Here is a 25,647-nt window from a genome sequence, read left to right on the forward strand (position 1 = left end):
CCTGCCAATCAGAAAGCGGCACGCCGGCATTGGCCCCGCCTTATCCCTTGCATCCGCCATTCAGGAGCCCTGTGGCACCGCCCCCATCTCTCCCTCCCACTTGGGGGTCGACGCTGTCTGGGACCCGGAAGTGGCTTTGGGTCACGAGGCTCCGCGGAGGAGGTGGGTGAGTCATGCGCGCGCGCGGAGGGTAGCGTGAAGGGGGAAGGGAGGACGGGGAGGCGGGGATGATGCAATGTTTGGCAACCGGTGTTTGCGCGCGCACGCGCAGGGGACAACGAGGGTGGTGGGAGGTGCAGGGGGGTGGGGGAGAGAGGGCGGGGCGCCAGCTCCCAGCATCCAACCGCTCCAACGGCTATCAACCGTGGCTGCCTCTAGGCTGCGGTGCCCAACCTCATTGCAGCGTGCCTGCCTCATTACCCTAGTTTTACCTCCCTCCATAAGAAACTCCTATTTTCCTTGGCCCCTCCCAGCTACTGGACACATAGACCCTTGAACCTCTCTTCTTTTAAAGTTTGCATTTGTTCACCTGGATTGACATCTTCTCGAATCTTAAAAGATTTAGCCTCCTTATGTCCTCCAAAGGCCGAGGTACTTGATAGTCCTTTTCCGCTTCTCACAGAACACCTTTGACTTTTGTTTCTGACTAGTCCTCGGCCTGCCAGAATTCATGTTCTTTGTCAAGTGTACCCGATTCTGCTTTCCCACTTTCTCCCAGCCCCATGGTGCTCTTGAGCACTTCACCAAAGACCAAGACACCCTCCTTTTTCACTGTCCCAGTTATCAAGTCCTATGACTCCCCACTGAAGAGCTGGCCTCCTGTTTTCTAGGTGTCTGGGGTCATGACCTACAGTAGACCCTTGTTGCTTGAGACGTGCGTGCACTTGAGCGCACGACTGCTTTGAACTGGTTGTCAGGAACCCATATTCTAGCCTCAGCTCTCCTTCACTTGCCCCAGAGCTCCTACCGTTCTCATTTGTAAATAAAAGAAAGAAACGTGAAGGTAAAATGAACTGTGAACTTGGGAGGCAACTTGAACAAAAGTAAAAGCATCATGTAAAATGAGTATTCTTCTTGTGCTGTGAAAACGGCCATGTGGTCGCCTGTTAGGTATCCTGTCATCTCGTGGGTGCAGTCGGAGTTTGTCTAAGTAGAAGCTGCCCCGAGGTCGGTTGTTACTGGACGGTGCGGCAGTGACAGGTCCATGGCTAGGCTGCTCCGTTGCTTTAGACCTCCATTTCCTTTCTGCTAATGGAGGTGGGGGTGGGTTAGACCAGATGGTCTCTCCTGGCCTAAAGACAGACCAGGTTGTCAGTGACAGGCAGAGGTCATGTGACTTGACAGGCCGAGGTCGTGTTGTGACATGTTGACCTGGGGAGGCGGGTCAAGTCCCAGCACACTGCCCAGGAAGCCTCTTGGGCGGGGCAGGACAAGTCGCGACTTTCATCTTTGGGAGTCGGCCCCTCCCGGAGCAGGCATTCCTGGCTCCCCCACCAGCCTGTGGCTTTAGAAGGGGCCCCTCCCCGGGGAGGCCTGGGATTGGTCACCAGTGGCCTGGGAAGAGGCGCAGATCCTTCCGCGGAGGGCGGGTGGGGGGGGCCGCGTGGGGTGTTTGTTCTCTTGGGGATTAATGGGGGGGTTGTGGGGGAGGGGTAGGCGCGCTCCCGCATGCGCACTGCGGCCCCTCCTGTTGGCTCGCTGCTGTCCGCTGGGCGGGGGCCCGGCCCCGCCCCTCTCCCGTCCGGGCAGCGGCGGCGGTGGCGGCGGCAGCGGCGGCGGCGGCGGCGACGGCAGCCTGCGCGGTGCCTTCTGGGAACGGAATCCCCAGGGCTGCCCCTGGCCCCCATGGCGCATGCGCGGGAGGCCGCTCGGTGATCCGCGGCGGCGGCGGCGGCGCTTCCTGCTAGGACCGGCCGGGGCCGTACCGGAGGCTCGGGCTGCACCGACCCTCCTCCCACCCCCTCCCACTCACCCTCTGGGCCGCGACTGCGCAGGGCGGGGCCGGCCGAACCATGGGCCGCGGTGAGTGCGGGGCCCGGCCCCCCCCGCCCCTCCCCCTCTCCACTCCTCCCCTCTCCTCCTGTCCCTACCCTCTGCCCCATCCGCGTCCTCTCGGCCCCTTTCCCCGGCCCCATCCTCACTCCCCCGCCCTCACCTGCCCCCGCCGTTTCTCTCTCTCATTGCCTGACTTCTGCCTTCCTCACCTCCCTCCCTTCAGTGCTTCGCCCACCCTCCGCCCGCCCTCTCCCCAAGTTCCTTCCTACTTCGTGCGCCTTCCCCTCCTCCCCAAGCTAAGGGAAGGCGTCCGGGTGACAGGGTGCCTTGTTATGAGAGGGAAAGTTTGGAAGCCGTCAGTGTGGGGTGGTAGCGATGGTGAGGTTGGGGAAGATACTTGCAGGTTTGAGGGTCGTCTCCACGTATTAGGAGAGAATGTCTCTGGTTGCTAATTGGAAGTCAGTGGGATAAGAGGTTCTGAGCCCCCTTGCCTTGCACTTGAGGGAGAATCAGGAGCTTCTCAGGATCCTGATAGAAGACAGAGTTGTGATTCTAACCTCTCTCAAGTCCCAAATGAACTAGACCAGTGATTGATGGAGCGGGTATGGGGGATTTCTGTTAGTACCACCCCAGCAGGCAGTTGGGCAATTGCCTGGTGACCTGTGGGGGCAATCTGTACTTTTTATATGATCTTTCTGGGGGAGGGGACAGCAGGGGTCAGAAACTGGGAAACTTCCTAGTTGTCTGGCATTATGGTGATTTGTCCACTCTCCTCATTGAAGTCTTCTGTCCCTAATTTGACAAAGGAGATTGGCTCCTTCATATATCTAGAAACTGGGCTATGGGTTCATGGTCCTTGGAAGTTGAGGTGCTGGCCCTCCCATCCCTAGAGACTAGGCTTGCTTGGAGGGAATGGTTGTGAATTCAGTAGATCCTTGAGGTCTTTATAGGCACGCACTTCACATTATCGAAGATCTTTCCCTGAGTGTCTTGAGCTGCGGTTCTCTTTTGAGTTATGGAGATTTCCTGACAGTTTCTTCTCTTCCTTGTGTTGCAGGTGTGGGCTAAGCTGGTGGCCCCGGCTTTAGACTGGACCCCACAATGTTTGCAGAGATGTTCAGGTAGCCATGGTGGTATAACAGAGGATTCCTCCTCCTCCTTCACAGCTCTCCTAGTGCTTCTCCTTGCCATTCTGAGGCTTCCCAAGCTTCCTTGGGTCTCCCCACAACCTTTGCCTTCCTGGAGTCCTCCCTCAGGTACCCAGCCCAATTTAATCCTCCTTGTGCCCACATGGATGTCTGTGTTATCAGGCACGCGGGAGCTGATTACACACAATGAATGGGGGCAATGAGAGCAGTGGAGCAGACAGAGCTGGGGGCCCGGTGGCCACATCTGTCCCCATCGGCTGGCAGCGCTGTGTGCGAGAGGGTGCTGTGCTCTATATCAGGTAAAAATGTTTAGCTTTCCAAGTTTTAACAGCCTGGTTGCCTTTTGATTGCCTGTTTTTCTTTTTCCCTCTCCTTCTCTCAGAGCTTCCATCTCTGGTACTTTATTGCTCTCTTCTCCATTCCCTTTATTCCTCAGTGCTTTTGCTCTCTGTATCTCTCGGCTTTTGAATCCATTCTCCTTTTCTGTCTCTTCTCACATCTCTTACCTTCTGCCCTTCCTGGGAAGACGTTTAACTTGGGAATTGTCTTTTATGAAGTATCTTCTGATTCGTTGCGAGCTAACCCTATATTCTGTGACCCTGTTCTCTCTCAGCCCAAGTGGCACAGAGCTGTCTTCCTTGGAGCAAACTCGGAGCTACCTCCTCAGCGATGGGACCTGCAAGTGCGGTCTGGAGTGTCCACTCAATGTCCCCAAGGTCAGAGTTGTGCAAGGTGCCAGAGAGTACAGGGATGAAACCAAAAGACTTAATGCAAATCACTGACCATGGTAGCCGCCTCACAGATCCAACTCCCTCAGGGTCCGTGCCCATGCTTTCTACCTTACAGGTTTTCAACTTTGACCCTTTGGCCCCGGTGACCCTGGGTGGGGCTGGGGTGGGGCCAGCATCAGAGGAGGACATGACCAAGCTGTGCAACCACCGCCGGAAAGCTGTTGCCATGGCAACTCTGTACCGAAGCATGGAGACCACCTGCTCACACTCTTCTCCTGGTGAGTCTTCTTCCACTTTACAAAAGAGTGATGAAAATCTGAGGGTCTGGAAGGTGGTCAGCAGGAGGAGATGTATGAGAGGGAACAAGAAGGGTGGAGTCTGGTGGGGAGCCGTTGTTGAGAGGAGGGAATAGAGGTTGGGAACTTGTGGAAGATGGAATTGAAGTCAAGAAAGTTCTTGGAAAGGGACCTGCAGGCTGACCTTTTATTTCTTATTTATTGCAGGAGAGGGAGCAAGCCCCCAAATGTTCCACACTGTGTCCCCAGGGCCCCCTTCTGCCTGCCCTCCCTGTCGAGTTCCTTCTACAACTCCACTTAATGGGGGTCCTGGCTCCCTTCCCCAGGAACCATCCTCAGTACCCCAGGCCTTCCCCCCTCTAGCAGGCCCTGGGGGGCTCTTCCCACCACCAAGGCTTCCTGACCCCGTGCCCTCTGGGGGCAGCAGTAGCCCCTGTTTTCTCCCAAGGGGCAATGCTCCCTCTCCAGCCCCACCTCCTCCACCTGCTATCAGCCTCAATGCCCCCTCATACAACTGGGGTGCTCTTCGATCCAGCCTGGTTCCTTCTGACCTGGGCTCTCCTCCAGCCCCTCATTCCTCCTCACCACCTTCAGACCCTCCTCTCTTCCACTGTAGTGATGCCTTAACACCTCCACCCCTGCCCCCAAGCAATAATCTCCCTGGTCCCCCTGGTCCCCCTGGTCCTGCCACTCAGCCACCAGTGTCTTCAGCCACTATGCACCTGCCCCTGGTCCTGGGACCCCTAGGAGGGGCCCCCACAGTGGAGGGGCCTGGGGCACCCCCCTTCCTTGCTAGTAGCCTACTCTCTGCAGCAGCCAAGGCACAGCATCCCCTGCTACCCCCTCCCAGCACTTTACAGGGCCGAAGGCCCCGTGCCCAGGCGCCCTCAGCTTCCCACTCATCACCCCGTCCCTCTCAGCGTCGTCCCCGCCGGCCCCCAACTGTATTGCGATTGCTAGAAGGGGGAGGCCCTCAGACCCCTAGACGTAGCCGTCCTCGGGCCCCTGCTCCTGTCCCCCAGCCCTTTGCTCTCTCGGAGCCATCCCAACCAATTCTCCCTTCTGTGCTGTCCCTGCTGGGACTCCCCACTCCTGGCCCTTCCCATTCTGATGGAAGCTTTAACCTTTTGGGGTCAGATGCACACCTTCCTCCTCCTCCAACCCTCTCCTCAGGGAGCCCTCCCCAGCCCAGGCACCCCATCCAGCCCTCCCTGCCTGGGACCACCAGTGGCAGCCTCAGCAGTGTGCCAGGTATGTGTGGTGGAGCCCATCCGCAGCCTGGGGGGATGTAGGCAGCCAGGGCCTTGAGGGGAAAGTTTTGAGAGCGCTTTGGTGGTTTTCTGGGCTGGGGGCAGAAAAGGGCCTCCCTGGAGCTGAATCTCTTTCTTCTTTTACAGGTGCCCCCGCCCCACCAGCTGCCTCCAAAGCCCCTGTAGTCCCTAGCCCTGTGCTTCAGAGCCCATCTGAAGGGCTGGGGGTGGGGGTGGGCCCAGCCTGCTCTCTGCCTCCCTTGGCTGGTGGGGAAGCTTTCCCTTTCCCCAGCCCTGAGCAGGGCCTGGCACTGAGTGGAGCTGGCTTCCCAGGGATGCTAGGAGCCTTGCCTCTCCCTTTGAGTCTGGGGCAGCCTCCACCTTCTCCATTGCTCAGCCACAGTTTATTTGGTGTGCTGGCTGGGGGAGGAGGACAACCTCCCCCTGAACCCCTGCTACCCCCACCAGGGGGGCCTGGCCCTCCCCTAGCCCCAGGCGAGCCTGAAGGGCCTTCGCTTTTGGTGGCTTCCTTGCTTTCACCACCCCCCTCAGACCTTCTTCCCCCACCTTCTGCACCTCCTAGCAACCTCCTGGCCTCTTTTCTGCCCCTGTTGGCCCTGGGCCCCACAGCTGGGGATGGGGAGGGATCTGCAGAGGGAGCTGGGGCTCCTAGTGGGGAGCCATTTTCAGGTTTGGGAGACTTGCCCCCCCTACTTTTCCCCCCACTTTCAGCCCCCCCTACCCTCATAGCTTTAAATTCTGCGCTGCTGGCTGCCAGCCTGGATCCCCCCTCGGGGACACCCCCCCAGGTGAGGATAGGGGGTGAGTGGGTGGGACAGAACAAGAGGTAGAATCAGGATGGGAACTGGGAATCCAAAGCTTTCAGATTAATGCTTGAACTCTTCCTCAGGGCCTCTGGGGAGGGTTTAGTTTTGGCTGGGGGTAGGATGGCAATAAGAATGGAGTCTGTTTAATAAGCATGGCCTACTTCACTTGAGGCTTCAGTTAATATGTGTCTGAAGTACTGTAAGCTATCAAAACATTTTACCCAGGTAAATATTATAATCATTCTTTCTCCTTAGTCCTGTGTCCTGAGTGCCCCCCAACCTGGACCACCTACCTCCAGTGTCACCACGGCAACTACTGACCAGGGGGCCTCCTCTCTGGGCAAGGCCCCCTCCAACTCAGGGAGACCCCCCCAACTCCTTAGCCCTCTGCTGAGTGCCAGCCTGCTGGGTGAGTCTGAAGGAGAACTCTTGGTGTGAGAGAAGAGCATTAAAAATTGGAAGCAGAGACTAGATGAATTGGGAAGAAAGTCTATAATGACTGGACAAAGCCAGAGTCTGCTTAGCCTAATTTGTTTGCCTAGGAAGACACTCCTGACTATAATTTCTCAACAGGTGACTTGTCTTCGCTGACCAGCAGCCCTGGAACCCTCCCCAGCCTATTGCAGCCTCCTGGCCCTCTTCTCTCTGGCCAGTTGGGGCTGCAGCTCCTCCCTGGGGGGGGAGCTCCTCCACCCCTCTCAGAGGCTTCTAGTCCCTTAGCCTGCCTGCTACAGAGTCTCCAGGTGAGGGTGTGGGTGGTGTTTGTCAAGAAGAAAATCTTTTCTAGAATTTTAAGGCTTTCTGAGTTACAGTATAGAGGACTGTATCTGAGGCTGACAGAGATCTTATTTTTGCCAGCAGATCCCTCCAGAGCAGCCAGAAGCTCCCTGTTTGCCCCCTGAGAGCCCCACCTCAGCCCTTGAACCAGAGCCTGCCCGGCCTCCCCTCAGTGCCTTAGCCCCACCCCACGGTTCTCCCGACCCCCCAGTCCCTGAGCTGCTCACTGGGAGGGGGTCAGGGAAACGGGGCCGGAGGGGAGGAGGGGGTCTTAGGGGCATTAATGGTGAGGCCAGGCCAGGCCGGGGCCGAAAGCCTGGCAGCCGGCGAGAGCCTGGCCGACTGGCCCTCAAGTGGGGCACCCGTGGTGGCTTCAATGGACAAATGGAAAGGTCCCCAAGAAGGACCCACCACTGGCAGCATAATGGGGAGCTGGTTGAAGGGGGTGCTGAGCCCAAGGATCCACCCCCTCCTGGGCCTCATTCTGAGGACCTTAAGGTGAGCATATGATAGCGGTCTGGACTGAGGGATTCTGAGAAAAGGCTGCAGCCTGGTGCCATTTTCTCACTTTTCCTATACACACAGTCTGTCTTTTCTCAGGTGCCCCCGGGGATAGCCAGAAAGTCTCGTCGTGGCCGGAGGAGAAAATACAAGTGAGTGTTAGGCTCACCCCTATACTGGCCTTTGCCTACTGGGATAATAGAAATATCTACATACTGGCTTGGGTTTCATTATTTTGTTTCTGTAGTGCTGGGGATCAAACCCAGGGCCTTGCACGTTAGGCAAGCACTTTACCATTGAGCTACACCCCAGCTCCAAATAGTGGCTTGGTTTTCAAAAAGGGCAGATATTTACTTGAATACGAATAAGGATACTGTACCTTTACTATCCAAATGTAGAAAGTTTCTCACCCAGCCTTCTGAAATTCACCTGGTGCTTGGGGAGCTGTTCCTGATCATCTGTGCCCCTTATTGCAGCCCTACCCGGAATAGCAATAGCTCCCGCCAGGACGTTACCTTGGAACCCAGCCCTACAACCAGAGTAAGTGTGTTTGGGCAGGGTGGGTGGGTATATGGATAGGAATACAAAAGGGTAAGACAGGAGGAAAGATACAATAGGGGGAGAGGGGAAAAAATACTTCCTGTTATCCAGCTGATTGATCACCTCTTTCAACTTCTCTCAGGCTGTCCCTCTGCCTCCCCGGGCCCGCCCTGGACGTCCTGCCAAAAACAAGAGGAGGAAACTGGCCCCATAACAGCCATACCTGGAGCTGGAGCTGACCCTGACTGGGGAGAGCTGAGTGCTGAGCCTTGGGAGCCCCTGCCAGCCACGTGCACCTGTGGACAGTGGGTGGGGGCTCTACTCCCCACTCAGAGCACAAATGCAACCCCTTCCCTACAATCCCATCCTGAGCCATTGCAGGGGGTAGGGAAGCTCACCCCGTCTCCCCCAAAGCCATGTCACTGAAAAGGCCTGGGGGGTGGTATATGGCCCTCTCCCCATCAGGCGCTAAGGGGAACACCCCTTTTCCAGGTCTTTTATTTGTTTAAGTTATTTTTGCACAAATGACTCTTTTATATTTAATTCGACTTCATTGCCTCCCTTCTTAAAGCCAGCAGGCTCAGTTTACAAACCTGTGAGCTACTGTTGGCTGCTGCCCTCCTTCCCAGTGAAAGGTACAAAGCAATAAGCATCATGCATCTTCCCCTTACCCTTCAACATCCCTCTGCCTCTGGCTCAGGTTGCTCAAAGCACAGATCCCCTCTTACCCCCGTCCCCAGGTTTGAAACACATAGCCTCATTTCGAGGTGTGGCCTCCCCTCTGCTTTCCTCTGGGATACACAAAGGGGGTAAGGGGGCAAAGAGAGCCCTCTGGGCCTCTCCTCCCATACACACTACACTGCCCCTTCTCCCCCATCAAAACGCTCAGAGACGTTGTGATGATGCGACTGAGGATTATGCAACGTGGTCCAACCGGAGCGGCCAGCATGACCAGCTGTCCAGGGGCTGCCTCCTGCCTTTTCTTTTGTAAAGACAAGACCCTTGGGAGTTTTAATTCTGTTTTGTACTTGCCCTGTGGGGCCTCCACTGCTTTTCTATGGGAGACACTCTTAATTTAACAGATGAGAATATTTTGAAACTCTGGTTCTGGCTCTGTACTCATTTTTTACTTAGTTCTTTGGTAAGAACAGGTTAAACTGAAACCTGTCTTGTACGATGGCTTGGACTGCCTATTATACTCTTACATGTCTGTCTGTCTCAGTGCTCTGTTTCTTCCCCAGGAAACACAGCAGAGGTCACACAGAGTATAACAGCATTTAATGGTCAGAAATAGTTGTACAGTATCACAGTCAGCCACAGAAGCTGTGTTGGAGGACAGTTCTCCCCCACATCAGGCAAAGCAGTTTTGGACATGAGCTGGCATGTGGCTAGGTCATGTCCTCATCCCCTTGGCCTGAGGGAGACCACATCTAATATCCTCCACCTACCACTTGTATTCAAGGGGAGGGATGAAACCCCACATGCAAGAACCCTTGCCCCCAGTGTCAAATGGGATGGGGCTGTGAGAGTTACAATGATGGAGAAACCCTATGTAAGCCATTAACAGAGTTCACAGGAGCAAGGGTTACCCCTGTTCTCTGTCTCCCAAAGGTGCTCACTTTCCCAGCTTCTTCATCCGCTCATCAATGCTGGCAAAGTTCCCCTCAACTGTAGCCAGGTTTTCACGCATGGTTGTCTGCACCTATGAAGGGAAGAGGTTTCTGTCAGATCCAGGTACCCATCTGGAGGAGGAGCATTCAGAAGAAATTCTCTTCAGAGAAGAGAAAAAATGAAAACCCAGTTTATGGGCCCCAGAGGTGGGAATGTTTATAGTAGCAGATTCCAAACTATCCCTGGTGTACTGTAGACCTAGGTCAGGGTCTTCAGGACTCCTAAGCATTCCCATCCTGACTTTAGAACTGTTCACTTACCTGTTCTATATAATGAGAACCAAGTAAGATACTGTTGAAATGAGTATTTTACTGGTTCAAAATTTTAGAAAACTACTTGAGAGAGAAAATTGTACTAAGTACTTTATAGTTTTTTTCATTTATCTTGATTCTGTGATTGATCTCTCAACTTTAGTACTCCCTCTAGCACCAAATTTCCTCCAACGGAAATTGAGGACTTGGTATGTGTCAGGCATTGCAAAAGGAATGAAGTCCAGGGTTAGGAAGGAAGTGGCAGAACCAGGCCCTGGTTCCTGATTCTTTCCCATGTACTGTGCTCAGGAGCATCTGGATGAAGACTTCCGGGGGCAGGGAGTGGGTGGTAAAGCCACCCTGAGACTAGATGGAAAGAAGAGGTTAATTATGAGGAAAAACACATCCGCTAACTCCCAATGATTCACCCATACTATTTCACTTAATCTACATAGGTGCAGTTTTTCAAATGGAAAGATGGATGGACCAAAGGTCTGGTAACCACAGATGTTCAAACCAAGGCCCCACCACAACACCATCTACAAAATGAGCTAAGGCAAAATGTTATGAGATGGAGTGGATTTAGTCTATATGCTGGAGAAAAGCTCTAGCAGACCAAAAAGAGCAAAATGGTAGCATTAAAAAGAGGTAGCATACCTGGGTCAGGAGGGTGGTGTTGTCCTTGAGGGAACTGGCAATCATCTGTTGGGTGGTATCCAAGTGTGTCAGAAGCTGACCAAACTGCATGGCTACAAAAGAAAGAAGAAAGGTATGGCTGAGACTAGACTCCAAGATGAGAAGGAGGGGAACAAAAGAGGCCCACTATTCTGCACTTAATCTTAGCCAAAAGATTGAGAAGTGATAGAGGGCCACTTTTCAACTCTTGGTATGCTTGGCAGCTGGCCTTGCACCTTGCTCATGCAGCTGCTTGATGGTGACAAGTCTCTGCACCAGCTCAGGAAGGGTGGAGGCGATGGGACTCCAGCGTTGGATGGTTTCATATAGTTGATGCACCTGGAAGAACATGACAAGGCCCCAAAGGGAATGGCTGCAGTGGCCAGTCAAGTATGCACTGATCACTACTTCAGTGGGGAAGGGATCAAATGGGCAGAGAGAAGCACTACCCCTGACTTTCTCAGTTAGAGCTTGTGAGCTAAGATCTGAAGATTCAGTGTGTTCTCATGCCTTGGGTATTACCACTCCAGAAGGAAAACCTGAGGGAGAAAAGGGGTATAAAGGCGTCTTTCTGACCTTGCTCTGTGTATCTGCATCCTCCACAGAGGCTTTATGCTTGGCAATCTCATTCACCTTTCCCAGGACACTCTGAAAGCATAGATTTTTAAGATGATATGGTATCCAGGGCTTCCAATGTTCTAAACTACCCAGAATCCAATTTTTATTGCACTGAGTACCTGTAGCCGAGCCTCCACTTGGTCCAAAACTGCAAGATCCAGGGCGCTCACCTTTGCCTGCAACAGTTCTACAGTCTCCTGGCAGCAGTGGGTGGGGGGAGGTATGCAGTTGGGACATGTGTTATCAAAGGGAAAGGATCAGACTGCCCTCTGTAATCCAAACACTGCAGTTCCTCTCACACTCACCATAAGACAAGTTCCCTGAAGACCTGCTGAAAGGGGATTCTGGTGGAAAAGGGAGGGAAGAAATCAGTGGTCTTCATATTTCCATGGGATTATCGGCTCCCATCCTTCCTGGTTTTAACTGGCAATCTACTGGCTGATCCTGGAAACTGACCCCCCTTCCTGACTCCTCCCAGGCTTATGTGGAATGCTGTGGATCTTAGGACTCAGGGTGCAGGATCTGAGGCTCAGATTAAGTTCAGGAGAGCACCTGACCTGAGCATCCTGATCACAGCGTAGAGTTGTCTCCAGCTCTGTCAGGCGCTTTTCAAGTTCTGCAACCTGGGGGAAGAAGAAGGTGAGATCTGCCACTTGACTCTGTTGATACAGTGGGAGGAATAGGATACTGCTCTGCTTGTCACTTCACACCCCTTCCCCAAGGGACTCTTTTCCCTGGAACATATTCCTAACCACAATCTTAAAATCCTAATGGAAAGTAGATGAGTGAGGAAAACATGGAGAATGAGACATCAAGAGGAATCAAAAGAGCTTGAAGGTGTGGCTCAAGTGGTAGAGCACCTGCCTGGTAAGTGCAACGCCTTGAGTTCAAACCCCAGTACCACAAAAAAAAAAAAAAAAAAAAAAAAAAAAAAAAAGGGTCCTGTCTCTCCTGGTCTTCCAACCAGCACTATATATATACTTACTTTGGCAGCTTGAGAGAACTTGTCCTGCTCAGGCCGAGAATGTAGTTCATAAGTGACAAGGCTGCTTCCTGGGGGGGTCCCACTTGTGGTCTTTCCCCCTGAACTCCCTTTGCTGTTCTTAGTTGCTTCCAGCTGCAGCAGTAGGCGCCTGGGTCAGGAGACCAAGTAATAATATCATGACCTGAAGGATGAAGGCCAGTCACTCTCTCTTTTGCCTCATAGTCCACATTAGAGAACACTTAGGCCACCTCTCCCCTTTAGAAACACTGGAAGTAGCTGGCTGAGTCCCTCCACAGCCCCAGTCAGCCATTATTTTCCAACAAGCAGGGCACCCACTTAGCCAGAGCTCCATCAGGGTCAGTAAGGTTGATCGTGGCATCTGGTCCCAGCAGCTTCTCCAGGTGGGAAGCAACCAGCTGCTGCTTTAGGGCTGCCAGCTGTTTAGCCAGCACCACAGGGGTCAGCTTTTCCTCAGTGGCAGACTCCTTCACTGTCGTCTGATGTGAAAAGAGATGAACAGTGCGGGGTGGCAGAATGAATCAAGAAAAATGAAAGGATAAATACTCTTAAGGACAATTGTAGCTGGAAGTCATCAGGATGGTTTTTAGCACCACAGACTACATACTAATAACCCTGAATGTAGATGTGTGTATATTCCCAAACTCTGGAAACCTCTGTACTCTTATCCAGGGGCTTAGGGAATCTTCCTCTTCCTGCTGGGGAGCTCTTCCTCTGCTACAGAAGCCACAGAAGAGCTGGGGAGGAGAGTATATAGTTACCTTGATTTTCTCAACTTCAGTTGTTAGCTCTTGGACCTCATGCAGTAGTCGCTGGTACTTTTGTTGAGGTGTCTCTTTCACTCCCAGACCCTCTCCAAGCTAGAGAGCAAGTACAGAGGGTGATGTTACACCTTCCATTACAGGAAGTCTCAAGAATTTATCTCAACACTGGACCTAACTCATAAGGTATCGTATCTAACACCTGAATCCTCAATCCCCTAGTAGAGAAAAAATGTAGAAGGCCAGAGGCCTGGAGACAGTCCAGAACAAACAGCAGGGGGCAGAACATTATCAACTGAATTCTTCTGGGTGCCTTAGGAAACCAATCAGAGAAACTCAGAATGAGACTACGCCCCTTGCATTCCCTGCTACATGCCTGACTGACATGATCACCACTCCATTACAACCAACACACACACACAAAACAAACCATCTCATATTCTCCAGATTCATATCCTGTCCTCTTGGTTTTTCCAATGCGATCTGAGAAATCTGCCAAGAAAAAAAGATGGGATTGAAGGCCTTGATCTATGTCCAGGACAGTCATGGTCTCAGGTAACTGAGGGCTACCAGCAATCTCCACGAAGAACTCCTTCCACAGAGCAAAAGTCACCAAGACCTGAGGACAGGAAGCCAATTTTCATGCTTGTCCTCCAGACTCCCCTTATCCAACTTCCAGTTCAGTCTTACCGAGTCCCTTTGTCCCAACTCTCTTGTCCTTGAACTTGTCATAGGCAGCATTAGGATTGACAATGATGTGCTCCACACTTGTGCTGGTCAGCTCTTCCTAAAGAAATAGGTGGTTCAGGTCAGGGGCAGACTCATTCCCACCCTAGCACTTCCTCTATCCCACAAAATCACTAAACCACTAGGAGACTGGGCCCAACTTTTCCAAGAGGAAAGAAGGGCGGGTCCATTCTAAGCTGCCAAACCCAGGCTCAGCCTAGGAAACAGAAACTTCCTGGTAAAATTGGAGCCTCAGTTGTATAAATATTAACACCCTGATTCAGCTGGGAATAGAGGCAGTGTAACCTCCCCATCCACTCTGTACATGAGCCTCCCTTTCCCCCACCCTTCCCAGTTATCTGGCACACACCATACACTCAGGGCAAGAAACCAACCTGACCTCTCTTAACCTCCCCCTCCCAAAAGTAAATCTCCTTGCTGGCTGAGCAAGTCCATTTTAAAGCTGTCTTCCCGTCCTTGCTGGAGGAGAGGAAGGAAGGTAGACAGCCTAATACCTCCGAGTGTAAACAGTAGGATTTTAAACCTACTAAAGGTAAGACACCAGCTTTTAGATATAAAAGGAAGGTTAGCAGAGGGCCTGACTAGAAGCCTGGTTTCCAGGCTGCCATGGGAACAGAGGCAAAGGTTTACTAGGATTTTTGTTTTGTTTTGTTGATACTGGGGTTTGAACTTAGGGCTTCACACTTGCTAGGCAGGTGGGCTATCACTTGAGCCATACCTCCCAGCTCTTACTGGATTATTTTTTTAAGGGACACCTTAGAAGCAACAAACATAAGCAACAGCTATTTGCCAGGAGCACCTTGAGCAAGGGCCACATATAAGCCTGAATTGGAGATAGTATGGTCCTTCTTCACAGAGAAGCACTTTCCCAGAGAAGGGCTTTTTCCCTTGACCCCTCTGCTGTGCCTCAAGCACTGTGTCATAGCAGGGGACATGGCAGAGAGAGTAAAAAGAGTACCCTAGAAATCAAAGCAGAGGCTCTCTCTTTACTAGACATTCACTTGGTGTTCAGATTCTAATAATTACACCAAGACTGGGCACTCCTGACTCACATCCCTCCTCCAACTGTCAGAAGCCTAACAGCTCCTACTAGGGTGCTGAAGTCAGGACTGGGCACTCCTGACTCATATCCCTCCTCCAACTGTCAGAAGCCTAACAGCTCCTACTAGGGTGCTGAAGGAAGGGGGAAGATAGCTAAGAGTGCTGTTCTATTGGGGATGACATCTCCACCTTGCATAGGAGGAAGGCAAGGTGAGTCTTCTCTCCACCTAGGAAAATGGCTCTTAATCCTGGCTGCACATTAGAATCACTTAGAAAATGGGTAAGCCCAGCTACCTAGGGATTCAAGCCTGTAGCCGGGACAGAACCTCTGCCTATGTGTGTGAGAAGTGGGGAGGGGAAGTGGAGAGACATGGAGAGCAGCAGCTAGAGGGAGGCTGTCCTTTATCTCTGTTCTGCTATTAACCAGAGAATGAATCCATGTGGGTAGCAGCTCTCAAGAAAGGGGGAGAAGGGTAAGGAGAATCAACCTTTATCTCCATTTTTTTCTTCAGGGAACTGTTTGGCAGAGGGGCAGGTGCTATGGAGAGCAAGGGAAAATGAATGGACTTAATGCAAGTCCTGAGGGAAAGAGACATTTAGTCCCAAAAGAATCTCTCTTTAACCTCTGAAGTGCTATAGTTGGAACATGAACTCACTAAATAGGTGCAAGGTCTCTGGCCTCTACCAACTGTCTGAGAAGGATTAAGGCTTAGGAAAGACAACGGCCATCTCTTAAGCTGACACTCAAGAATATGCCACTTCTCCCTGCTAAAGCTACAATCAAGGACAAAGAGGCAGAAATCCTTTGTATAGCCAGGCAAGGTGGCACAAGCCTGTAATACCAGCATTTGGCAGGTGAAGGTAGGAGGATCATGAGTTCGAGGCCAACCTGGGTTACATAATGACACTTTGTCTCAAAAATAAAAACTCCTGTTTTATTTATTTATTTATTTTTGCAGTACTGGATTTGAACTCAGGGCTTCATGCTTGCTAGACAAGCACTCTACAGCTTGAGTCACATCTCCTGGTATTTTTGCTCTGGTTATTTTTGAGTTAGGGTCTTGCTATTTGCCCATGCTGGCCTGGGTCCACTCTTTCCACTGTAGCTGGGATGAAAGGCATCCGCCACCATGCCCAGCTTTTTTCTGTTGAGATGGAGGTCTTGTAAATTTTTTTGCCCAGGCTGGCCTGGAACTGTGATCATCCTGATCTTAGCTTCCCAAATAGCTAGGATTACAGGCTTGAGATACCATACCTGGCTTTAAATCCTCTTAACAAAAAGGACTGGGGGCTGTGGACATTGCTAAGTGGTAGAGCTCTGGTCTACCATGTTCAAGGCCCTGGGTTCAAACTATAGCACTACAAAAGAAAGAAAAAGAAAGAATGCGGAAGACACTACTCTTAAGTCTTTGTCATGGCTGGGTGCTATGCAAATGAGAACCTACTTTCTTATTTATGCTCCTACATAGGGAAAGCAGAGAGTGAAAAAAAGGGCTAAGACACAGAAGGTGAGGCTAAGGTTCTGGGAATCAGGAATGGACAGCACTTCCATCCCATTGTTTCCATTGTAGGAGCACGACATGGGCCAGAAGGATTGCAGACGGTGGCATCTTCTTGGAGCCTCTCCAACGCTGTGGCCCTGGGGGACTCAGGTGGGCAGCACATGCTGCTCCTCCAGCAGCACCTACTCCACCAAGTTCTGGGGCATAGGTTGGGAGGAGAAGTGTCATTACAGTGACTTGTGAGGTAGGAAACAGTTGTCAGCTGGGTGAGGGACTAACTAGGAAGATGAAAGATTAAGTAGAGACAAAAGGACAGAGAGGGAAAATGGAGGTAGACAGAGAAACAACTGACCATCACAGCACACCCCGTTAAAAAGCAGATGAAAGGTCAGGCTTCTTACCAGCTCCTTGTGGTTTCCCCAGAGGTGAGAAAATCAAAGAGTTAAAAGGAAAGGGAGAAGGGAATGGGGGATAAGGGAGGGGGAAAAAAAGACAAAATTGTTATTAGCATATTGTCACATGCACTATATGACAGTCTTCAAACACACTGCACCACAGGGTCCCAGGGGAGGCTAGCAAAATTTGGGGGCCAAGAAATTTTAGCTGGGGTCATCATATGCACCAACAGAAAGAAGACCATGAGACCCTTTCCTCTCTGGTGGTGAGAATGTCATGAAGCTTTGCCATTAAAAGCATCAATTTAGGATCATTTGAGAATAGGAGTTAGATGTTATAAGCTGGTGGCATGGAACAGGAAAGTGCATGTAGAGAAGGCTGAGGTGGAAGGGAAGCTGTAGAAATGGCAGAATATGAAGCAGAGGATATGGAGATTCTGAGGACCCACAACTGATTGAGGGTCCGTAATTCTCAAGGGAGTTTTCCTTACTAGTCATGTTCCAAGTCTTCCTGTCTACTGGTTTTTCTAGTGAAAAGTTGGATACTTAGATGGCAGAACCAAGTCACAATGAAGATATTCCTATGAGTGATCTTATGTGACTTGTAGGTTAGGTAGAACAAGGTATGTCAAGTACCAAGAGAGTTTAGGGAAACATGAAGTAACTAATTGCAGCCTCAGTCTTATTTTCTGTTGCCAAAGGAAAGGTAGGGCAAATCCTGGTCCCTCAGGTAGCCTGATATGTTAATACCCACCTTAAGTGGTTGGTAACACACACTACATCTGAGTGATGCAGTGATTCTGTCATGATGTACAAGCACAAAGAACCCAGAGGACACCAACCAAGGTCCACAGCTATTTGCCTGTATGCAAAATGTTTCTCCACTCCCATTCACAAGACTCACAGAGGCTGGAGGATGGATGAGGGAAAGGGTAAGAGTATATGAAAGAGGCCTTATTTTGGTCCAGGTTACAGAGATAAGGCTCTTACATTCAGGCAAGACTGGTTTAGAACTGTGAGGAAGGGAAATTTAAGTGTATACCCTGTATTTCCAACAGCTCTAATGATGGGTAGATGGAATTCAATAGTGGGGGAAAGACAAGTACTTTCTACCCTAAGATTTTAGCCAGATACACCTGACCCTCAACCTCTCATTCCCTAGCAATGCCAGGGTGCATCCAAGCCAAGGTTCCTGTTTTAGCCCAGGGTAAGGTGGTTCCAGGTCCTGGCAGTATAAGGTGGCATCCAGGCCGTGTGTGCACACAGAAGGCATAAGCCCTCATAGGTGTACACATACAAACTCACAAGAGAAGTATAGGTACCTTTCTTTGACGTGACTCACCAAGTTAAAACTAGTGTGGGAGAAACTCAAGGAGAGGGGGACAATGGGCCATCAACTCAAATTCAAACTAGGAGGGATGGGCAAAATGGGGAGTACAGAAAAATCAAAGAAAAGAAAAGCAGTATATTAGTTTGCAAATGTTGTATACCCCCTCCAGTCTGTCCTGAGTGGATTGATGAATGACAACCTGGACCAGGAAGTCCACTACACCACAGCTGCTTGAATGGAAAATTCCAAGTGCTCTGATCCCAGATACCAGTTTACTTAGTATATGACTCCCAAGCTCTTTCACTAATGCACTCCGCTCTGAGATTCCCAAGGGCTGTTTGGTAAAGTGGCTGTGACAAAGAGGGCAAGATCTGGAGTTCTAAATCATACAGGAGAGGTGGCTACTGTATAATCTGAGCCTGTTTAGGCTGCATGCCAACACTGCAGCCAGAGGGACTTCAGAACCATGATGATAAAAAGATGGAGACAGCTGTAGAATAAAACTGTCCAGGATGGAGCAACATATGCCCAACCATCCATTTCTAAAGGAGGGGTGCAAAAACAGAAAAACTCACAAAAGTACAAATAACATAAATTATCTTAAAATTGCAAACAACACCTTTTTCCTATCCCATTTACTTTTCTCTAAAGGCTTCGCCTAAGAGAATGTTAAAATGAGCTTCTTCCAGGGATAATGCAAATACAACTAAGAAGAGAGAACTTCAGCTGTGCTCCTTGGTCCCCACCTTTGTCTAGAATTGCTCAAAGCCATTCCATAAAAATCTCTTAACTGCAACCCCCCCCTCCAAGTCTAGCCCCTAAATGCTTCATGTTTAAAAGCATTCATAGCCTATGTTTCTAGCCCCTCCTCCACTGGACAGTTTTATTCTGCAGACCTCACAAGGGGAAGAGACAATGATTTGTGAATCATAGCTGTGTTTCTAAACCTTGATTAATGATCTTTGTATATAAGGTCATCAGGCCCCGCAGTGACCCAGCTAGGGACTCACTGTAATTTAAAATGATTATCTACAATTGCACAGTGGCAGAACATTGCATGCAAAATGGCAGATGAACAAAAACATGCAGAGAAGAAGCACTGAATGGTCTTACTTGTGCAAACTAGTGTCCAGGCAGGGTGGTGAGGAGGGAGGATGGGGGAAGCATTAGGAAAAACTCAGGTAAGTTCAAGTGCGCCAACGGTCAATGAACACAATCAAGCATACTCTGTGATATTCTAGACTATAAGGAAGAGAACCTACTGTTTCTCATCTCAGACTAGGAAGTTCCACCTGCCTCTTCCACGGCCCCACCAAATAGGGAACTTACCCTCTTTTACACGGCATTGCCATAAAGGAAGAGACTAAGTCCTGTTTCTAGTGAGGGTTTCTTAATTTACTTTCCTTGCTCTACCAGTTCAAAAGCTATGAGCAGAATGCCTCACCGACCCAGAACAAACTGTGGACCCAGGGGAGGGCATTTCATTTAGGAATTAGCTTATCTAGCAAGCCATTTTAAGAAAATTCTCCCAAAACCCCAGTATCTCAATCAACCCAGGAGTGTCTGAAACGCAGAGCTTTCCAGGTTGTAGAGCTGCTAGTCTGTGCAGTCTTCTGGCTCAATATCATTTTAAAATAGTCTGCTATTTTTTTTTTTTTTTTGGAAGTACTGGAGTGGAGTTTGAACTTGGGGCCTCATGCTTGCAAGGCAGGCACTCTACCATTTGAGCCACTCTACCAGAACTTCTTTTAGTTATTTTTTCAGGTAGAGTCTCTGTTTTGCCCAGGATGGTCTTGGCTTCAATCCCCCTACCTATGCCTCCTGTATAGCTGGGATTACAGGCTGTGCTGGGTTTGTTCGTTGAGATGGGGTCTTGCTAACTTTTTGCCCCAGCTGGCCTCAAACTTTGATCTTCCCAAACTCCTCCCCACCAAGTAACTGGGATTATAGATGTGTGCCACCACACTTTGCTCCCTAAAATTGTTTTAAAGGAATAGTAGAAAAATTAGGGTCATCTGCAGCAAAACTGAAATTGTCCACTACTTTCCTGTCCCATCCTCCCCACTATGGAAATCATAAGACTTTTATGCTGAAGTTAAACTAGCAATTAAGATTTTTAAGGGACACTAGAGAACATTATTTCCTTCGGTAGTCCAATTTCTCCCACAGTGGAAGAAGGAGATTAAAGAACATTACTTGATATTCCTTTAAATTAAAAATCTGGAGGCCCTCCAAAAGGTTCCATGAGAAGTTGGCCATACCAGTTGTCTCCAGGGAAGGGAAATGAGTGGTGACAGACAGAAAAGTTGGAGAGTTTTTCACTACACAGCCTTGAATTTTTTGCTTTCTGTGTAGGTGTTACATATTTTAAATGCTAATAAAATTAAAGCTGGAAATAATCTGGAGACTAAAGCAGAGAATGCTGTTGTCAAGCACTAAAGTAGCTGAAAACTTCATGGTTCAGCTGTAAGAGTGATGATTGCACTGTCACCTGTGCTACGTCTTGGCCAAGTAGTTAAAAAAAAAAGACAGGCTTCCAGTAAGAATCCAGGCCTCATGGACGTAATGTTTCTGCATTGGTTAAGCATACATACAACTCACTGCCTTTAATATGTCAGTATTAAGAGCAACAGCAGAACCATTACCCAGCCGACTTTCTGAAAGCTGCCCTCCTGAGGCCCAGAGGGACATACATGGCCAGTGACATTAGCTGACATCAGGAAACATTTCAGCTCTCAGGGCTCCTGAAGCAGATGAAAGTCTCCCCGTTCCACCCATTGCTCCCTATTGACAATTAGCTGAGCCTCAGGTGATGGGGCCAACCTAACTTTTCCTATTTTTACTAGCTCCTAAACTCTTCTACATCAGCATTCTGGGCAATACACCACAGGAGACCAACTCTAGGCTGCCCTCTCCTACTGATAAGCTGCTCAGGCTTGGTAGCAAGAAAAAGTCAATCAGAGCTACACATTCAGGTTCTTCCACGTCTAGAGCGGGCACCATCTTTTTATTAAGTTACCCCACTAACTTTAAAAAGGAAAATTACAATGTATTTTTGTTTTGTTTTGGAAAGGGAATTGCTGTGCGACTATCCATTTGTATCATAGTCAGTGACAAAGGGACAGAGTTCATTATCTTCCTCATAAAAGCTTACTATTTTATAGGCAGAGGCCTAGGCCTGAGTTGAGCAGTCTCTGAACTGGGGTAGTACAGGAATTTCTCACCTCATACACTCCTACCCTGTGAAAACAGAGGAAGCTAAGACACTTAAGAGTGACAGATGCATATTTAGGTCCTTGGACAATGACATCATCTGCATTATCTCCAGATACTTAAGCTTGGGGGACAGATTGACATGCCAGCCAAGTACAGAAGCCACAAGGAACACACCACTGAGAAAAGGGACAGGGAAGGTGTTCCCCATAATATGGGAAGCACTTCCACATGAGAGAATCAAATAAGGAATAAGTGAGTACGCCAAGCCATACATTATAAGCCAGCAACCAGCATTCCCTAGAACTAACCAGCTCCACAGACATGGCCACAGGACTTACAGACACAAATACTGGGCCTGCATACTAAGGCTGTTCCCTTCACTGAGCTCTCACAGCATCAGTGTCACCCCAGCCTAGCTTTCTCGGGAATGGACAGAACTTAAAACACATCCTATAAGATACACTGATACATCTTTGTCCTCCTTGGGGCTTACAGAATTGTTACAATGTTAATTTCCACTTATTCACTTGGGGGGTATCTTTCTTATGTTACCTATATGTATCCCAACTCTCCCCTGTGTTTCCTTAATGTATCCTAATCCTTCCATTAGTCTGTGGCTCCTTAATGACAGGGACATCTCTTCCTCTGCACTGTACTAAAATCAACACAGAATGGACACATTCCATAAACAATGCTAAGTAATTCCCCTCATGGTTAAAATGTGTCTACAGCTAATTCCTTCATTTTCAGAGTTCTTGGATCTGAAAGTACTAGTGCAACCCCTCCTCTGCTGATATTAAAGATTTATGTTTTTCCTCAAATTTGTTTTGCTCTGACTAGGTCCCTTATCTTTCTAAAGTCTCCAAGTCATTTCCTTATTCCTTGCCAGATGGATACTGGATAATCATATAAAAGAATATTTCTCTATATTTCAAAATCTAGTTCTTGGTAGGATGTTAATGAACGCTGTGTGAATACTTTATAAAAGGGCTACTTCCTAACCTCAACCAGTTTATTAATGCTCGTGTTTCATGATTCAATGCTGTGGGTTCGAACCCAAGAACCTAAGTCACTAGTCCCAAATGGAACTGTTTTCACATACTTCAATTTTACTTAAAAGGCCCAATAATTAGGGCTTTGAAAGGAGGTCTTGTTAGTTTTAATTCCACTGACTTCACTCCTGGTATTGTTTATTGGAGGCTGCAAGCCCAGCAAGGCCTTTGCAAGTTCTGTAACCCACAACCATTTAGGCTGGGGTTGGCATACCCACTTATTGCTGTGGCTCTCTGGAGTAGGGAAAGGCCTATCTGGGAGAGAGGTCAGGGTCCAGAGGAATCCTGAAGTGGTACATAGTCTTACCGCATCAAACTCTGCTTGATCATCCTCAGGTAGGTCGCTGGTTTCATAAACATCAGGTTCGTTCCTGGCCTGCAGGTAGAAGCAGTGACCACCCAACCTCACTACTTAGCATCCATCAATACCCCTAACCCCACTCCATTTGAACAAGCTATCAGAGAAGCAGGGCTGTGATGCCAGGATCCTGATCTTCTCCATCCGCCCTGTGTAACTTCCCATGTCTTAGTGGGGTGAGAGTGGCAGCAGGTACAAACTGGACCTGATGGTAAAAGGTGAGTGTGATAACAAAGATGTTATCCTGAACTTGGAAAGGGGTGGGTTCTTGGCAATCATTTTGTCAGAACTAGATGAGGGCTCCTCGAATTAGACCCTGAACAACACTCCCCTGACACGAGTTAAGAGTGACTCAGGACTGTAGTTAGTTCCCAAGGTCTTATGCTCCAACCCCCACCCTGAGAATGCAGTAGGCAGCACAAAAGGAGGGTACACGCCAACTTGTGCATGGGTGGAGAGGGAGCTGACATGGGTTCCCCAAAGGACACAGTTCCCCATCTGGCACAAGAAGGATTCTGCCACAGTAACCTCTTCCTTGGATGAAGGCCATCACCAAGTGGCCTGGTGAGTATGTCTGGGGTACGGATGGAAGGGATGGGGAGAGTTGGGGCGGCACAGGCGGTGTTGTCACGGATGGCAGAAACTCGGGCACAAGTGGTAAGCACCCGCAGACGATTTCTAGGCCAAGAAAACCGGCGACTGCCGGAAAGAGGGCCCGGGCGCCGTCCGTCGGCCCGGCCCAGTCGGGTCAGAGGAGTCCGGAAGGTGCGGCTGCGGGTCGGAGAGCGAGCGGCGGGAACCCTTGGGGCGGAGGAGGGGCTGCAGGGTGGTTTCTGTTGGGGGTCCTTGGGAGGTCGGGGGCGCGGTCCTGGGGAGCCGGGCCGGCCCGGCCCATACTCACAATGCCGGGAAGGTCGGCGTATTTAGGGTCCGCCATGGCGGCGGCGAGGCGGGGCTGGGGAACCCGAGCCTCGGTGGAGCCGGGGCCGGTGGAGACGGATAGGAGAGAAGCTAGGTCCGAGTCCCCGACTAAGGCAAAGGGAGCGGCAGAAGAGCAGGAAGTCTCGCGACAGGAGTAACACAGCCGAAGGGGAAAACAAAAGTCGCGAGAACAGCTCGCCACCACGCCCCTGGAAAGACTGGGGCTGGCGAGAGCGAGGCCTGCGATGAGGTAATAGCAAGGATACGCCGCCTAGGATTGTGGGAAGTGTAGTTCTAGTCCCTGGGGCTTGGCCTGGGGAAGGCAAAAACGCTCTTTGGGAAGATTTTCATACAACTTATTTTCTTTATTACATTAAGTCTGTGAAACAACTTTCACAATTCCTGTTTCTGATCTCCAGAATTTGACTCGATAAAAATCACATGGCCAATCATGTTGTGAAACAGGGCTTCAAAAACTTTAATAACAGAGCTAGTAGAGAGGCTCAAACAGTAGAGCATCTGCCTAGCAAATGGGTAGGTCCTAAGTTCAAACTCGTCGATCTCCAAAAAAAAAACTTAGTAAACAGTGTATGTTAGGAATGGAAAGGTGAAACAGTCTTCTCAAGGTAGGGATGTCAAATAAAATACAGGATACCTAGTTAAATTTGAATTTCAAGTAAACAACGAATAGAGTTTTTGTTTTTTAATGTAAGCATGTTCCATACAATATTCGGGACGTGCTAACACATAAAGGGAATTGTAATTTATCTGAAATTCAAACTTATCTGGGTATGGTTTGTTTTTGCTGTTGTCATTTTTCAAATCTGGCAATCCTCTTAATTTCTTAAATGTAAATGTAGTGTCTTTAAGTCTGTTTGAACATTCTGTGTGTTCTTTGTCATTCACTAGCATAGTTCCCAACTTGGATTTCATAGTTCAATAAAATTAGAACAAGAACAAACCTTTTTTGAGGACATACATGACTCAGCTATTTTTTAATTTTACCAAGTAAGTGCATTACAAATAGAAAACCTACCATATACTATTACCATCATTACTTAGCAGAAAAATAAAATGACACACTCCTTAGAATAAAAGAAAGTTCTCTGAAACTTAACCAATACAGCTTTTTGAAAAACTTATCCCATTATTCTTTTGGGGGCAGGGGCATAGCCACTGAACTTTAGTCTTTGAGCAGAGGGTCTATCTGGTCTGGCCTTTCAAAACTCTTTCACTAAGGATATCACAATGAAGCCCCTGGGGGCTGGAGGTTGGAATATTTCCTGAGCTTGCAAGATGCTGCAACCCTTAGAAATAGTGCCAAACGAAGTGACTGGAAAGTTCCTGAGTTTGGAACTCATTGTCATTCTCTCTGCTTGGCTTCTCCCCAAGCCTCTGCCTCTGTCTCCATAGTCCTCTGCCTTACCATCCAGTTTCTTGTGCTGGGCCCTTTCCTTCCATTTCCTTAAGATTCAAAATGCGTCAGGGTGTAGGTCCAACATGAGAAATCCCATCAGCTGGTTTGTCTGGCCAGGCCATCATCCTCTCACCCTTGCTTCATAGGGTCTAAGTGATCTTAGACACTGACCAGACAATTTCTGAGCAGAACCTCCATTCCCTCCTCCCTTCTTCCATTAGTCTGTCCCTCCCCTTGGCCTAAAGCCTCAACTCTTGCACTCCAACTCTGTTGGCCAGCAGAGGCAGAGGCCTGTTATGTGGAGAAAAATCAATTTGGCCAGCTTCTCCGTGGTTCTGCCCAAGGCCTGCAGCAGGATGTCGACCCAAGGGGAAGAAGGACAAGCTTGGTTTTTAACTTATTTTTATTTATTTAACGTCAGAGAAAGGAGACAAGCAGACAAGAGAGGCTGAGAAAAAAACTGAGGTTGAGGCTCTATCCAAGGGTAACTGAGACAGAAAAATTCACCCTTGCATAGGTGCCTAAGCCTGCCTTTCACTCAAAGGCAGGTGTTTTACCCTAGAAAGGATTTCTGGCCTTACCTATGTCCATCATCATCCCTCCATCGCTTTTGGACTCCCTTTC

The 25,647-nt window shown here is 49.5% G+C and overlaps 2 protein-coding genes across 13 annotated transcripts; one reads left to right on the forward strand and one right to left on the reverse strand.

The window, feature by feature from the left end:
• Positions 1 to 63: 63 nt before the first annotated feature.
• Mbd6 (methyl-CpG binding domain protein 6) lies at positions 64 to 9,169 on the forward strand. 12 transcript variants are annotated; one of them, XR_012450869.1, is made up of 15 exons: positions 1,742 to 2,022; positions 3,053 to 3,116; positions 3,306 to 3,442; positions 3,757 to 3,859; positions 3,990 to 4,152; positions 4,378 to 5,421; positions 5,568 to 6,229; positions 6,503 to 6,656; positions 6,821 to 6,990; positions 7,106 to 7,522; positions 7,610 to 7,677; positions 7,924 to 8,065; positions 8,208 to 8,374; positions 8,637 to 8,700; positions 8,955 to 9,169. XR_012450869.1 is itself a non-coding variant. In XM_074083745.1 (13 exons), exons 3-13 carry the CDS (start codon positions 3,330 to 3,332, stop codon positions 8,277 to 8,279), a joined length of 3,108 nt encoding a protein of 1,035 aa, XP_073939846.1. In that variant the 5' UTR covers positions 64 to 166; positions 3,053 to 3,116; positions 3,306 to 3,329; the 3' UTR covers positions 8,280 to 9,169. The 12 variants fall into 12 exon arrangements, 9 of the variants coding, with proteins under 9 accessions (XP_073939846.1, XP_073939845.1, XP_073939844.1 ...); XR_012450868.1 differs by having other exon boundaries at positions 8,208 to 8,700; XR_012450867.1 differs by having other exon boundaries at positions 8,637 to 9,169.
• Positions 9,170 to 9,326: 157 nt separating this feature from the next.
• Dctn2 (dynactin subunit 2) lies at positions 9,327 to 23,777 on the reverse strand. The gene is made up of 14 exons (XM_020163634.2): positions 23,587 to 23,777; positions 22,635 to 22,703; positions 13,735 to 13,831; positions 13,475 to 13,536; positions 13,045 to 13,143; positions 12,602 to 12,762; positions 12,266 to 12,413; positions 11,838 to 11,903; positions 11,586 to 11,624; positions 11,400 to 11,477; positions 11,239 to 11,310; positions 10,899 to 11,001; positions 10,645 to 10,736; positions 9,327 to 9,767 (listed from the first exon to the last, which is right to left on the reverse strand). The coding sequence occupies exons 1-14, from the start codon at positions 23,620 to 23,622 to the stop codon at positions 9,681 to 9,683; spliced, it is 1,209 nt and encodes a 402-aa protein (XP_020019223.2). The 5' UTR covers positions 23,623 to 23,777; the 3' UTR covers positions 9,327 to 9,680.
• Between the last annotated feature and the right edge of the window lie 1,870 nt (positions 23,778 to 25,647).

Source organism: Castor canadensis, chromosome 8 (assembly GCF_047511655.1).
Source record: "Castor canadensis chromosome 8, mCasCan1.hap1v2, whole genome shotgun sequence".
Taxonomy (NCBI): domain Eukaryota; kingdom Metazoa; phylum Chordata; class Mammalia; order Rodentia; family Castoridae; genus Castor; species Castor canadensis.

Excerpts from the sequence above, each read along its gene's own strand:
- Dctn2 (XM_020163634.2), bottom strand. The coding sequence starts at position 23,622 with ATGGCGGACCCTAAATACGCCGACCTTCCCGGCATT. Across the intron at positions 12,414-12,601 it reads CCTGATGGAGCTCTGGCTAA|GCGCCTACTGCTGCAGCTGG; the intron begins GTGGGTGCCCTG and ends CTCCTGACCCAG. Across the intron at positions 11,311-11,399 it reads AAGTGGAGGCTCGGCTACAG|AGTGTCCTGGGAAAGGTGAA; the intron begins GTACTCAGTGCA and ends CTATGCTTTCAG.
- Mbd6 (XM_074083745.1), top strand. The coding sequence starts at position 3,330 with ATGAATGGGGGCAATGAGAGCAGTGGAGCAGACAGAGCTGGGGGCCCG. Across the intron at positions 3,860-3,989 it reads GTCCACTCAATGTCCCCAAG|GTTTTCAACTTTGACCCTTT; the intron begins GTCAGAGTTGTG and ends TCTACCTTACAG. Across the intron at positions 5,422-5,567 it reads CAGCCTCAGCAGTGTGCCAG|GTGCCCCCGCCCCACCAGCT; the intron begins GTATGTGTGGTG and ends CTTCTTTTACAG.